General features: G+C 35.5%; 2 protein-coding genes across 3 annotated transcripts; one reads left to right on the top strand and one right to left on the bottom strand.

The window, feature by feature from the left end:
- Positions 1 to 495: 495 nt before the first annotated feature.
- LOC103331185 (uncharacterized) lies at positions 496 to 3,505 on the top strand. 2 transcript variants are annotated; one of them, XM_008233795.3, is made up of 6 exons: positions 633 to 719; positions 1,154 to 1,182; positions 1,336 to 1,613; positions 1,722 to 1,933; positions 2,348 to 2,621; positions 3,032 to 3,505. In XM_008233795.3, exons 3-6 carry the CDS (start codon positions 1,353 to 1,355, stop codon positions 3,326 to 3,328), a joined length of 1,044 nt encoding a protein of 347 aa, XP_008232017.1. In that variant the 5' UTR covers positions 633 to 719; positions 1,154 to 1,182; positions 1,336 to 1,352; the 3' UTR covers positions 3,329 to 3,505. The 2 variants fall into 2 exon arrangements, with proteins under 2 accessions (XP_008232016.1, XP_008232017.1); XM_008233794.2 differs by lacking the exon at positions 1,154 to 1,182 and having other exon boundaries at positions 496 to 719.
- An 812-nt stretch (positions 3,506 to 4,317) lies between these two features.
- LOC103331186 (diphosphomevalonate decarboxylase 2-like) lies at positions 4,318 to 9,117 on the bottom strand. Its single transcript, XM_008233796.3, has 10 exons — positions 8,630 to 9,117; positions 8,052 to 8,250; positions 7,812 to 7,875; positions 7,440 to 7,503; positions 7,258 to 7,338; positions 6,397 to 6,483; positions 5,991 to 6,148; positions 5,816 to 5,864; positions 5,011 to 5,135; positions 4,318 to 4,855 (listed from the first exon to the last, which is right to left on the bottom strand). Exons 1-10 carry the CDS (start codon positions 8,843 to 8,845, stop codon positions 4,639 to 4,641), a joined length of 1,260 nt encoding a protein of 419 aa, XP_008232018.1. The 5' UTR covers positions 8,846 to 9,117; the 3' UTR covers positions 4,318 to 4,638.
- Between the last annotated feature and the right edge of the window lie 4,953 nt (positions 9,118 to 14,070).

The following is a 14,070-nucleotide window of genomic DNA, read 5'->3' as shown; positions in this document are numbered from 1 at the left end:
ATATAAAGCCCTAAACCCTAAACTCTAGGCCTCCAAAACGTAGGACCGTTGCTCCCATAATTCCACAACTTCTTTAGCTTTAAATTTTCTTTAGTTAAGCACTAAATAAGTTTAATCCAACTCCGATCCGGCAAAGGGGAGACAAGGAAGCTTGTAACTTGAAGTGAAGGAGTTTTCTTTGTCTTCTGGTCGAAAAGTGAAGGAGTTAAAGTGTCATAATTTTGGGTAAATCCACTGCATCACTTCATCATGCTATGTGGGGTATCAGATAAATTTTTCTTAGAGATTGTCAACATTTTAAATTATCATATTTTTCAAAACTCTTGAAATTTAGGGTAATCTTACGACAACACAAAATTATCCATTTTGTCGTAAAAAGAAAATAATTTATAACAGACGACAACAAAAGAATTTAGGTCAATCTTACGACAGCGTAGCAGAAAATAATCCATTTTTGTCGTCTTGTAAGGTTTGCCTGCAACTTTTGGATTAACCAACCTCCTCTCTGCTTTGCTGCTGACCAGAAAAATGTAGGTCAAAATGAATGGAGCGAAAAATATGCCATCGACTTTAGGTTGGGTTTGGTAGTTAGGTGGCGGTCTTGTTTACTTACTTGTAATACAATTAATTAATTAATTAAAACCAAATGTTAAGTTAAAGATATATAATGGTTTGCTTCAGCACAACAGCTGTTCCTCCTGCACTCAACTCTAATTAACGTACGTTCTCTCTCTCTCTCTCTCTCTCTCTCTCTCTCTCTGGGTTTTATGCTCTGAGTCTAGTTTATATGATGCAGTCCATATATTCAAGTTTTTCTGTCTTAAAAATGATTGGTTGATTTGGTTGATGCTTGTTTCTGCATATTGACTGCTTTCTTGGACACAATGGAAACCCAATGGACAGATTTATTGCCATATATATATATATATATATATATATGTTTTTTTTGATGAAGAACAGAGCAAAGAATACTGCAGATAGATTATTGAAGTTCATGTAATTTCTTTTAAAATTAACTAAATGATGGGAGTTTCTAATGTACAACTGATTCATTTGTTTATTGACCCTTTCTGTATTTTGTGTGTATTTTTGTTCCGTTTACCCTGCTTTTTAAACTTGGCTCTCCTGTTCTTCTGGTTGTTGTTTCATTCAGATAACCTCTTCATTGGTGAACTTGTAGAGGTAATCAATATGTGATCTCATCAAAACTTTAATCATCCAAATTAAGGGGAAATGCCCAAATTAAGCCTTATTATATTGTCCTCAAGGTCAGTGCTATTTTGCTCCTCACTTCTTGTACTGGTTTTTCAGCAAAGTTTTATTTTTCATTCTCAGGGGGTCAGGCATCAGAGATGTTTAAGAGACTCACATTTCTCTTGTTAGTTGGGTTGCTGGCATGGGCATATCAGGCCATCCAACCACCCCCTCCAAAACTTTGTGGCTCCCCCGGCGGCCCACTCGTCACGGCATCTAGAATAAAGCTGAGGGATGGAAGATATTTGGCCTACAAGGAATATGGTGTTCCAAAAGAAGTGGCCAGATATAAGATTATTTATGTTCATGCCTTTGGTTCTACCAGACATGATGCACTGATTGCAACAACCGTCCCTCAGGTTCGCAATTTGTTTCTCAATTTCAAATTGATTTTATAGTCTTCATTGGTTTTTGAAGTTTGTGTCCAAAAATTAGATTGGTTAACTTCTTGATGGATTCTTTTTCAGGAAGTGCTTGAAGATTTAGGGTTGCACATTGTTTCTTTTGACAGACCGGGATATGGTGAAAGTGATCCGGATCCTAAGCGAACGCGGAAGAGTTTGGCTTTAGATATAGAAGAGCTTGGTGACCAGCTGGGACTGGGATCCAAATTTTATGTAATTGGATATTCTATGGGTGGACAGGTCATCTGGAAGTGTCTTCAGTACATCCCTCACAGGTAAGACTTTCCTACAAGCCTCATGGATAGTATAGGCAGTTGTAAATGCTCTACATGTCCTTTGTAAATGTTAGAATACCAATTGAGAGAGAGAGAGAGAGAGGGATGCATTAATTTCAAATATCATGCTGCATATGTATTTAACTTTAAATTTTAAGAACAACTAAAATTTTGGCTGGACACAATATGGAAACCTTCTAAATGTTGAAGTAAAGATTTGTAAAGGCTGCATAATACATTAATTACTTTACACCAGCATTGGAACTTCATTAAAAGTAGATTTTATCTGGTGATGATGCTTGTATCAAAGTCTGGATACAAGGTTTTATTTCAATGAGGACCAAATTCTACATTATCTGATATGTTAATCAGTATTGAAGTTTTTCTCAAGTTTGATGTTTGGGATGCTGACAGGCTAGCAGGAGCAACACTGATTGCTCCTGTTGTCAACTACTGGTGGCCAGGCTTGCCTGCCAACTTGTCCGGTGCCTATTATAAACAACCTCCGCGGGATCAATGGGCACTTCGAGTTGCTCACCACATACCATGGCTAATCCACTGGTGGAACACTCAGAAACTATTTCCTACATCCAGTGTTGTATCCAGTAGTAACCCAAATATGAACATTTTTTCTCGCCAAGATTTGGAAATCATACGGAATGCGAACGTTTCTGAAAGAGACAACAAGGTACTTTTCATATTCGGTAAATGTTTAGGACTTTTTTATTGAACTCAATAAGAGGGACACAACATGAGGCATTACTTCAGCTCGGTCCATTACCACGTACCTTAGAAGATTCAATATAAAGCTTCATATGATGTGAAAAATTAACTTCTCAAACCGTTGTACAACAATTTGAAACCCTTGAGCAAGAGTTAATATCATTTGCAAGACTAATTCACACGAGGAGAGCTATAGTGCTAGTTGAGGTTTTCAGGAGCCTCCTGGTTTACAGGGCAGTTGGGAGTTTTGTTTGTGCTGTAATCTTGTTGAAAATACTCTCATCCAACTGTACTTGACTCATTTTATGTGGCATTCGTCCTTGCTACCAGCTTTGATGATTCATTTATCTATTAATTATTTTTATTTTTTTGCAGGTACAGGCCAAGCAGCAAGGAGAATATGAGTCAGTCCTTCGTGACATGATGGTTGGATTTGGGACCTGGGAATTTGATCCTCTAGATCTGAAGAACCCTTTTGCCAGTAAGGAAGGCTCCGTCCATCTATGGCAGGGTGATGAAGATCGGCTTGTCCCAGTCGAACTGCAACGCTATATTGCAGAAAAGCTTCCATGGATTCACTACCATGAGTTACCAGGTGCTGGACACTTGTTTCCAGCTGCAGATGGTATCAGTGAAGCTATCTTAAAGGCACTTCTGATTGAAGAGAAGTAGCCCATTGTTGATACAGGGCAGCTCTTTTCCCTTTTTTGGTCCTTTGTATCAGACTCAGATTTCTGTCATTGTTTAACATTTTGTTTCAGCAAGATAGATTTTGTAAGGTATTGGGCGAAACTGGCTTAAAATTTTCATATAGATTAAATATTGGAAAGGAATGAGACTTTTTGAAAATAGTTTGTGAAGATAGATAATTCTGCACAAATGACAGATGCAATGCCCTTGGTGCAAAAATAAGACATGGAAGGTGCCAACGGGGTTTAGCCAAGTGAGAAAGAACCTTGACTTGTATACTAGTGGTCCTAGGTTCGAATCCCCATGACACTATGATTGTGTGTGTGTGTGTGTGTGAATCTCTCATCCCGTGTAGTTTAAACTATCGTTTGTACTTTAAAAAAAGACATGGAAGGTGAAAACATGGCAGTAGCCGTATGGGTAAATTCTAGGATACTTTTTTGCAAATGTGCGAAAAAGTAGGAAAGAATAAAAAGGAGATGAAAAGAAAGCACCAGGAGGAAGTGTTCTTGTACTGCTGATCAATTGGCTTATTCATGAAAGAATAGGGTTCTGGCGAGGAAAATATTTTATTTAATGTTTTTTTAATTAATTTTAGAATAATTAATTGTTTACTTTTATTAAGATTAGGATGTAATTATTTTCTTGTCATTTAAGTTTTAAGAAGCTTCCTACGATTTTGGAGTTCTATGTTTTCTATTTGAACAACTTTAAGCGTTGTAATTGACGGCTTATTAATATGATTATTAAAATTATTGAGATTTTCTCTCTTCTTTGGTGAATTTCATAAAGCTGATGGGTCTAGATGTTTGTCGATCATTTGCTTGTTCTTGGATCTAGACGTTTGTCGATCATTTGCTTCTGGGCTGCATCAGTACAAAGGTCATACAATGCCATAATGTTGGTGGAATTCAAGCTACTTTAACTCAAGAGTTCAAAATTTCAGATTGACAATTAGGAGGAAGGGCATGTAGAGAACGGGAATGAATTGCTAATAGTTATCACAATGCCACACTTTCTGATGAACAATAGACAATTTATTCGTTAATGTGTCAAAGAAAATGAGCACAAAGACCATAACTGGATTAAAAGAGCAAAAAGTAAGTTAAAGATACATGAAACAAGCAACAGAAACTGTCTTAACTGAGATGAACTCGGATAATCATTTTAAGGCAATTCTTGGGTTCAGCCTAAAAGGATCATCTGAACGAACTACTTCAGGCTCATACAGCCATTTGAATCGTCCTGAGAAAGAACAGAACACCGTGAAAGAAAAGAGAAATCTTCTCAACTTACTTCGGCAACCCTGTTTCAGGGTTGAGAAGAAATTGACTTTCATCTGACAGCACAACTGGACCTCTCCCAGGTCTTGTGCAAATAAAGTAACTAACATCTCCTCTGTGCCTCTGGGATGGATCCTTGATTTCTGGAGGTGCAGGCAAACTTTCGATAGCCTCCAGGCTCTCAACCCCAGCATCTTTCAGAATGGACTTATCACCAAGAACGAAACTGTGAAAAGAATTAAGAAAAAATTTAAAAGAGAAAGCCACACACAAGGGGGAGCAAGGTTGGTGCCATCAGAAAAATCATTGATGCGGAAACTACACAGAAATAAGAATCTCTTAAGCTTGAGGAAATGTCATATGAAAGCCCACAAATATTACCTGTTCAAATCTGCATCAGATTTTGGAGGAAAGCAGAATAGCAGCTTCTGAACCAAAAGGGCAGCTGTTTCTCGGTTACGTGCGATTAGAACCGCATTCGGCCCCGCATCAAATGTATACGCCACCTGTCAGTCATTAAAATATTTTCAACTACTAAAAAAAAAAAAGTATGAATAGTATGCAACTCAAATAAGCTTATAGAGTATAAAATCTTTTCCCAAATAATATTTAGTAGCAGACGGATGCCATAAGCTAAACATAAAGTAAGATTAGTGCCACATGAGATAAGCAGGTTCAGATTAGTATTTCTGAAGCCTTTAAGAGTCACAACCGAAATTTAGTACTTTTACTAACATGTTATAATATTGCCATTCAGGAAAGGTATATCCCCAGGGAAACTTCCAAGCATGGTTTGAGCAATAACGTTTATTATGAGAACAAAGTCTGAGCCAAATTACTTGAAAAGCTAATGCCAAAAGTTTTCTTTTCCACTAATAATTTGTAAATTTATTAGTTACTTCTTCGGAAATTCTTTACAGCTTGCTTCTGTTGAGGATGTGCAATTTGCTTCAGTTGAGACATTATATGAAGAAAACATGCAAAATTGAAGCTTTAACTAGGTTAACCTTTTTATGCTGAAGGGCTTCTACTGAAAATACAATCAGACATACCAAATTCAAGATATGACTGCTCACAGAGCACTAGCAATCTTAGAAATTTAAGATCACCGTTTTTTAACATTATCATGCTACAAAGAGCAGCAGTCAGTATTTTATAATCGTTAAAAATAATTTAGTTTCCTAACCTGAGGCGTTCCTGCTGCACAGTTCCACTTTTCAACAAGGCTGATTATCCTGAAACATAGTTACTTCGTCAATATTGAATTCCAAGTTTCTAGTTCCGCACCTCAATGAAAACATAAATGAATTACTGTAACCGCTGAGCTTTTCAAGTAACACAAATTCAAAAAAGAGGCTTGCCTGTGGGATGTATCATTCATGTAGAATATGGGCGGACATGTGTCAAGGCAAACAGCATGAAACTGGTTACTGTCAGTACAGGCCAGTTGTGCAAAAGAAGCAAAATCACGATTTTTTATGGCTTCTTCCATTTTTAATATGCGTTTGGGTACCACTTCCTGTAACAGTATAAAAAGACAAACAGAAATATACAAGTTAGATCAGGGTTAAATGACCCCACCAAAATAAGCGACAGCAGATGACCTAAAAGAATAAGACACTGTGTTTTCATATTAACGGTGCACTAAAATGAGGGAGTTTGAAGGTACAAAAAATTCAAATTTATAGAATTTATGGATTAAAGTTATACAGTTCGTAAAATTCCTATCATTTAAACTAGGCAGTGAAAGGACAATGGAGAATGTACCTTCGCTCTATGTTGTAAGAGCAAACTTGTTTCAACAGTATCACGCATTCCTGTAGTGCTACTCGTTTCCTTCTGCTGTGAACTTACCTGGAATAAACAAAATCAAGATTTGAATAACTTAGGGTATAGGGTGATAAACCTAGTCAGACATTCAGAATACATCTTTGGCTTCTGTAAGGATTCTATACAAATTGCGAAACCTCAACGTTCCAAAATAAGCATGTGCAGTCATTATAAACACCCATCATTTAAATTTTTGGGGTACAACTGCCAAATTACGTTTCCATTCCACCAAATCCACTTCATGACAACAAAACATGCACTAACATGACTTGCAAAAAATAAACTCGAATTTATATAAATTGTTCTTTTTAATAGTAGCAACTCTCAAATTAAATACATTAAATCAAACTTTTCTTTCTTACTATTTTTTTTTTTAATCTTGACTACTTAATATCTTCCTAACTCTTTGTGCAACTGAACGGGGATAATTTTTTTTTTAATAAATATAATATAATATTCAAAGGTAGCATTTTGCAAAACTGAAAAGTATCATCGTGCCATTGATGCTGACCAGAAAACACATTTAAGATAATATGGTTGATACTACAAAACCATAAAGATGCATGACACGAATAGAAATAACGTCAAACCATCAAACTACACAAAAAATTATATTTTAAAAAGAAGAGAATGAAATGCATGGCCAACTCAGAGATGGAAAGTCGAAAATTCAAAAGACCCTAGGGAAAATCTTTCAAAAACAACTGAGCACAAGATGACAAGAAAGAACCGTCATCCACAGGCCAAAATTTGACAATAAAATCATTTGACAGAATGTATAGAACATATATTACATACCACAGCAATAACAATGACAAGCTCATCCCAGTGCTTCTCGTCTGCGAGTTGAACTGCAAGACTGTCGGTTCCCTTCTCATCCTTAATGGATAATGATACCAAGAATCAGCACTAAAGACTCAATAGAATAACTTGGATTTTAACAGAGGACATAACAATAACCATAAAAGAACTAAACTTACTTTTCCCATGATCCACTTGACAAATCCCCCATACAAACTGCGACAAGCACTGCCCGAACCTCGCCTGTATGAACAAACAAATTTAGAGAATTATCACCACCAACTACAATACTTGAATCTCTTTAATGTGAATACAGAAGAAAAGGGATTTATAACACAACTACTAAGATGAACTTAAAATCCATTACCATGGGGTCTATATAGTAGCAAACATAATAACTCTGATACTTATCATGACTTAAAAATTCCATGAACAGCAGCCACATTCAAGCAATGAAAATGAAGCACAAGGCATTCACAATTGGAATCATTATAATTGAAGCAAGATACAGGCAACCTGAAAATGAGATAATTGAAGAACTATTAAACTACCTTGCAATAGCAGAAAGCTGGCTGTGATCTTCATTCGCATTCATTAACTTTGCGAGGGCAAAAACTGCAAGTAGAAACAGAGGCTTAGCTATGATATGCTCATTGCTTAATTACTATTTATTGACAAAGAATGATTAATCCAGTACCCAAGTAACATTATTAACACAGTCATGTGTTCTCAAACTTAAGGCACTAATCATGTAACAAATTAACAGTAATATGATCGGTATTATCTGTTACCAAGACAAGCAAAACCAGCTGCCGAGGAAGCCAATCCAGCAGCAGTAGGAAAATTGTTGTATGAAGCAATATGTACATTCAATTTCTCCCAATCCTTCTTAGTAATCTTGATTCCCTTTTCCTTATCATGAACATCAGTAGCTCGACTACGAATTTCCCTTAAACAGCTCTGGAATCTGCCTCCAGAAAGAGAAATCTCCTACACTAACCGGAAAAATAAAAAAAAGAGACACGAATCAGTGAAATCCCAAAACGATCATGGTGTTTGGAGAAGCAAATATTAAACCTCTGACAATTCTGTGGCAAAAGCAACAGTGCCAATTTCAAAAGCTCAATACTAGTGATACAGCTACTATAAATTTTCAATTTCCTTTCCATTTCTACTTATTCTTGCCAACCAAATGGGGCAAAAACTTAGAACCCAAAAGTTTTTTTGCCTTCCAACAGGGACCCACCAAGTTTATGTCAAAGCTAACAGCAAATAAAGACCTTCAAATCCTCTGTTTCCCATGCATTTTTCCCGGGAACCAAACACAAAGAGACTAGTGAGAAGACGAAAACAAACAAAAAGCTTTTACCTTTCCATTGAGCCACATCCGATCCTGGTCAAAGGCGGGACTGACGGAGACAGTAGTGGTGGTGCAGAGGTGCTCCGGATCAAGCGTCACGCTGATGCTGTCATTGACCGGCAATATGAGCGTCTCGTCCCTCTTCCCCCAGTACTTGATCACGGCGATGTTGGTGGGCGTCTGCGCCGTCACCATCAGCACCCATTTCTGCGACTCTTCGGCCATTTCCACGACCCCCACTTGGGTTCTCAAAAAGCCGCCAGGAAAACGAAGATTTTCCGGGAAAGCGCTAAAATTTTCCGGGAAAAAAGAGAGATAGATCTAACGAACAATATGAATCTGAGGGTGAGAGCAAAATGAGAGTTGGTGTTGGGAGTTTTATATAGTGGAGAGAGTGGAGGAAGACGCCAAATGGTGGGATTTATTGTTCAAAGTTGAAATTTTTGAAGGCGTCCCGTGATGGGGCCCACCTCGGCGCTGTCTAAAAATTCAGGCTCTCATAGGAAGACGCCATAGTTGTTGGACTTGGACTTCAATTTTCACTTCGATTTATTATAATAATAAAAAATTAATGAAAATTAATGGCTCACCAAATTTTAACTGAATTTCAATCCAACAAAATGATTATAGAGTTATTCTGGGTAACAACTTTTTCATCATGCTGTTGTTCTAACATTGTTTTTATGTTTTTTATTTTTTAGGTAAATACCATGAGATGTTTGGGACAGCTTACGCTCATCTCGATTAATCCCTACTCGCGAAACTGAGCTTGTTGGCCATCAAATGTTACAACTGTCGGGACTCGAATTGTTTTTATGTTTGACTTACCATGAATATTTTATTACTATTCTTTTTTCCGTTACAATATTTTTTATTTTATTATTATTTTGAAGTAGCAACAAATATCAAAATTCTAAATGAAAACCAAGCAAACCAACGAGAGAGATAAGTGGTAGCTATCTTCTGTCGCCTCTTAACCGAACATGTTACATGGCTATTTAAAAAGTAATTACTAAAGTGGCTAATCTCGATTCGGCTTATTGAATTACAATGTGTAATTAACTAAATAAAGTAATTAACATAATGTTAATTTGATAATTTTCAACGATTGAGCGCTATTTGTACAAGTTGATAATCTTTATTCGTCTGGAGAGTGATGGATTGTTCTTAGCAATTGTTGCTGCAATCAGCCTTGTAATGATTCAAAGTCATTTATAAATGTTTTAATGTTCTTTTTTATAATTAAAAGTGCATAAGAAAAATAAGATAGTAGTGAGAAGATAAATGATAAATGTGTAGCCTTCTTCATTTTTACCACTCATGTTTTTCTTATTCATTTTATAAGACGGTACTTTTATTTGTGATGTGGAATAATACTCTCAACAATAACGTAGGCTAAATGCGGGGACAAACATACCCCACGCATAATGCATGCTTAATTAAGTTTTTTTTTTTTTTTTTTCGTTTTGTTGTTTCTCAATGGGACTTGCCTTTCTCGTTTTTAACATTTTTTTTTAGCTTGTTTTATTTCCAGTAATATAAGCAACATGAGACGCAAGCTACCAAAGCATCAAATCAAATACACACTCAACAGGTACTCCATCAATAAATAAATAGAAAAGTATCACACACTCGAAGAAAGATTGGGGGGGACTTGGAACTTTTTCGATTTTGTTTTCTCCGACTTCATCTCTTTTGTTACATGATAAATTATATAAATAAATTTATTTGTTTTTTCTATACAAGCAATATTAAAGATGGGGAGAATCAAACTTAAGATATCGAGTGTAGAATTCAGAGTTTCATTTTAGTCCATATAGTTTGATTCTTGCCATTTACGTTTTGTAATTCAATAATTATTGTAATTTGAGGGTAATGACTTAATCTCTTCACTTTTTATTGTTAAGAATGAACGTTTACTATATTTGGGATGTTAATATCTCGATAATTTGAACCATACAAACAACGAAACGAGATAGAAATGTCTTGATATATATTTGGGATGGTATAGTGTCTCGATATTATGCCATCTCCTATAGAAACCCTTCGTATCAAATAGGTATTTGTACTCAATACTGACTTGTTAGAAAATGAACAGGTCATTATAATCATTAAGCTCATTACTCTTTGTTTATTAAATTCTTATCTTGTAAAGTCGTTGAAGAGTTTCCAAATTTAAATTACCCAGTAAAAAACAAGACATAATTTTATGCATTAAAAGATAAACAATAGAAAAGTTATGAACTCAGCAGTCCAACCCCATATGTTGTTAGGGATGAAAAAGAACTAGAGATGATTTTCCATTGCAGAGAAGGGGAGGAAAAGAATCGAACTCTTAGCGAAGTATAGAAATACAGTATACAGTAGTCTACTGTATAATGAGTCCAAATTTGAGGATGAAAGTATGGTGTACATGTATAGCATTTTTAACAAGAGAAAGCATGTCTCATGCATCCACTTCGACTCAACTTTCCATGGTTGACGAGAGTTTGCGGCGATTATATTTAAAAATTACATGGGCATTGTCCTGGCTGTTTTCCTTGCACAAATAGTAGAATCTTTGACATTATTCTTTTCTCATGGCTTTCAGGCATATGCCAAACAAAATTTTGATGCTTTTAATTAGGGCAGATGGTTTTATTGCTGAGAATTCTGCAATCAGATGTGGACTAATGTATGAAAAACAATGTTTGTTACTAGCACATTCTACATATTTTGTTTTCAGTGAGTGTGTCAATATGGAACAATTCAAGGTTGGTAGGTTGGTGAAAGTGATTTGGAAATTGACCCATTTTGTGCAATGTTAGTTTTCTTTTGTGAAGACACCAATTTCTTAATCTTATTTTGTGTGTTGTTTTCTAGAGTAGTACTAGAGACGCCAACTTTTAAGTATCAACTAATATATGACAATATCTTATTTGCTGTGAATAAATAAGTTCTAAACTGAACTCAAACATGAAACAAATGAAACACTGCCACATCAGTTGATATATCTTAAAAGTTAGTTTCTCTCTAGTACTATTTCTCGAAACTATAGATACAATTTCTAAAAGCGCAAGAGTTACAATATTATTTCTCATGAATCTACCCTAAGTGTTGATAAGGTGAGACACATAAAAAAAAATCAGCTCCAATAAAAATAGACTCCAATGTATCAAAACTGTGGTCACTCTCTCACTTTGCAAATTGAGAAATCACTTTCTCACTCTTCAATTTACTTTTCACCATAAAAGATCTAACATTGTGCGCCATTACTGGAAGAAAAGGAAGAACTGTAAATGCAAATAATGAATAGAAAAGTAATCAAGTGATCAAGTTTGAAGAGTATGTTACTGCCAAATATTTTTTCCAAGTACTGCCAAGATTTTATTTGGTAAACAAGTACTACTCCCAAGTGTAGACACTCTTGAAAAAGAGAAGCAAAAATGAAGCAAGAAATCTTGTTTCCCAATTCAAAGAACGAGTAAAATCTAGTTATTTTGTGATTTTTCTCATTGCATATGCATGCGTGGTAGATGGTCATTCTAGTTCAAAGTCAACCAAGCTAATAACCCAAAAATGAAAAAGAGTCAACCAAGCCACTTTATATGACGAGGCCAAGAGATTAATTAATGCATTATTTCATATTCATATTACATTGAGTATATTTTAATTTGAATATTCATTTCACATTGTTTTTTTTTTAATTAATGAAAGATAGGTTATTCGAACTTGCGATTTCGAATATTGAATAGAAAAATACCACTAGATCAAAACACCCCAAACTATATAATGAAAACATTAATAATATGAAATATTATTAATGTGAAATATTTTATAATTCATAATTGTCGATGTGGAAAATACATAAACGACGTATGTAGATTAGTCAAGTTGACTCCAGTAGTGTGTCTATCCTCCGGTATTCGAGTTTGAATTTCTCTCCATATAGCATAGAGCAATTTAAAATATCGCATCTAAAGGAAAAAACGTACTAGAAGTTGGTGAGAGCCAAACAGTATTTGAGTGGGCCGTAGTCTGCTTGGGTGGCTATTAATTAAGTGCTCAACAAACTTGGCTTCATTTGATACTGCATGTGTGTCTCACTCAGCAAGTCCTCTCCCCAAATCTGCACGAGCAGTCAAATATAATGATAATGAAAAGGCAACCATATATCTATATGTGTATATAGTTTTCTCAGTCAAAATATGACAGCCCAGCCCTCCATTGTTGGCTCGGCTTGCTTTGTTTTATATTGACAATGACCTGGACTGTCCCATTTATTCAATTTTCTTAGCTAATAATATATATTAGGACGGCCCTCTCACCTACTTTTATTTATTTTCCATCTTACCTATAATTTACCTATAATTTTATGTCTTGATTTATGTATTTATGCCGCCTCATGTAACAATTTAAAACTTAATGCAGGGGGGGGTAACACTAGCTTAGTTGTGAATTTTTTTTATTTAATATTATACTTTGTTTCAAATGTTAAAAAGAGTTATAAAAGGAGTGGGAGGCCAAGGCCTCTTCGGACTTGACTTCGGCTCTACTCCTGATTGCACGTATCTTAAATTTATCTGATATTTGCGTACACAACAAGTAGATTATAGTTTGTAGAGCTTTTTGTCGTTACCAAAGCCAAGAAAAAAAAGATTTAGCATAAATCCTTATTCTAAGTGGTGATCAAGTACATGGAGAGAGTGTAAGTGATTTTTATTATTTTTAATAGATTGAATAAAATGCTTGTATATGTTATAATATATTCTGAAGCTTGCTGGTGCTTTGAGTTCACACGTTCAAACTTGAACGGCGCCCCAGCGAAGCTAACTAACTTCGTTGCTGAAAAAGGTTGACTTGAATGAAAATTGGAGTATCAATTGGGCAATTCTTTATTTGGTGGTTTCAGTTTGTGGGGTTTCAATATTTAGGTCCAACAAAAAGTTAAATTTTACGGTAAATTACTCAAATGGTCCTCAAATTTATACCCGATTTATATTTTGGTCTCTCAATTAAATTATTCATTGAAATGGTCCATCAACTCTATATTATTCGCTCTATTGATCCCACCGTCTAATTTTCTGTTAGATTTAACCAAATTTGGGGGTAAATATGACTTTTCATAATTAACAAATAAAAATTGGGTTAAAATAAATACAAAATTAGAAAAAAGTAAAGAAAATGAGAAGAAAAAAAAGAGGAAGGAAGATTGGGAGGAGGAGGAAGAAGAAGAAGAGATTCCTATTCTGCATCTCACAGCTTCTATGCCAAGGGCTGAAAGTCTCTTTTGAATGGGTTGCCTTGGGTTGAGTTAGTCTGCTTCCTCCCTATTCAAGGAGCGCTTATTCCCACAGCTCCTTAGGGAGCAGCTTATTCTTGTGCTATAGTACAGAACAAGGCATTCAAGCAAAGGCAACGCCGACCACCAGGCCATGAGGAAGAAGAAGAAGAAGAGGAAGAAGAGAGAG

The sequence above is a fragment of the Prunus mume genome, linkage group LG5 (genome assembly GCF_029339155.1).
Source record: "Prunus mume cultivar Tortuosa linkage group LG5, ASM2933915v1, whole genome shotgun sequence".
Lineage (NCBI taxonomy): Eukaryota > Viridiplantae > Streptophyta > Magnoliopsida > Rosales > Rosaceae > Prunus > Prunus mume.
Note: the sequence above shows the minus strand (reverse complement) of the source record. Positions and strands in the feature narration are given on the sequence as shown.

Bases quoted from the DNA above. Each gene is read 5' to 3' on its own strand.
- LOC103331185 (XM_008233794.2), top strand. From the start codon at position 1,353: ATGTTTAAGAGACTCACATTTCTCTTGTTAGTTGGGTTGCTGGCATGG. The intron at 1,614-1,721 runs GTTCGCAATTTG...ATTCTTTTTCAG, and splicing joins TTGCAACAACCGTCCCTCAG to GAAGTGCTTGAAGATTTAGG. The intron at 1,934-2,347 runs GTAAGACTTTCC...GGATGCTGACAG, and splicing joins CTTCAGTACATCCCTCACAG to GCTAGCAGGAGCAACACTGA.
- LOC103331186 (XM_008233796.3), bottom strand. From the start codon at position 8,845: ATGGCCGAAGAGTCGCAGAAATGGGTGCTGATGGTGACGGCGCAGACG. The intron at 6,484-7,257 runs GTATGTAATATA...TGTTTATTCCAG, and splicing joins TTGTCATTGTTATTGCTGTG to GTAAGTTCACAGCAGAAGGA. The intron at 5,136-5,815 runs GTTAGGAAACTA...AATGACTGACAG, and splicing joins GTGCAGCAGGAACGCCTCAG to GTGGCGTATACATTTGATGC.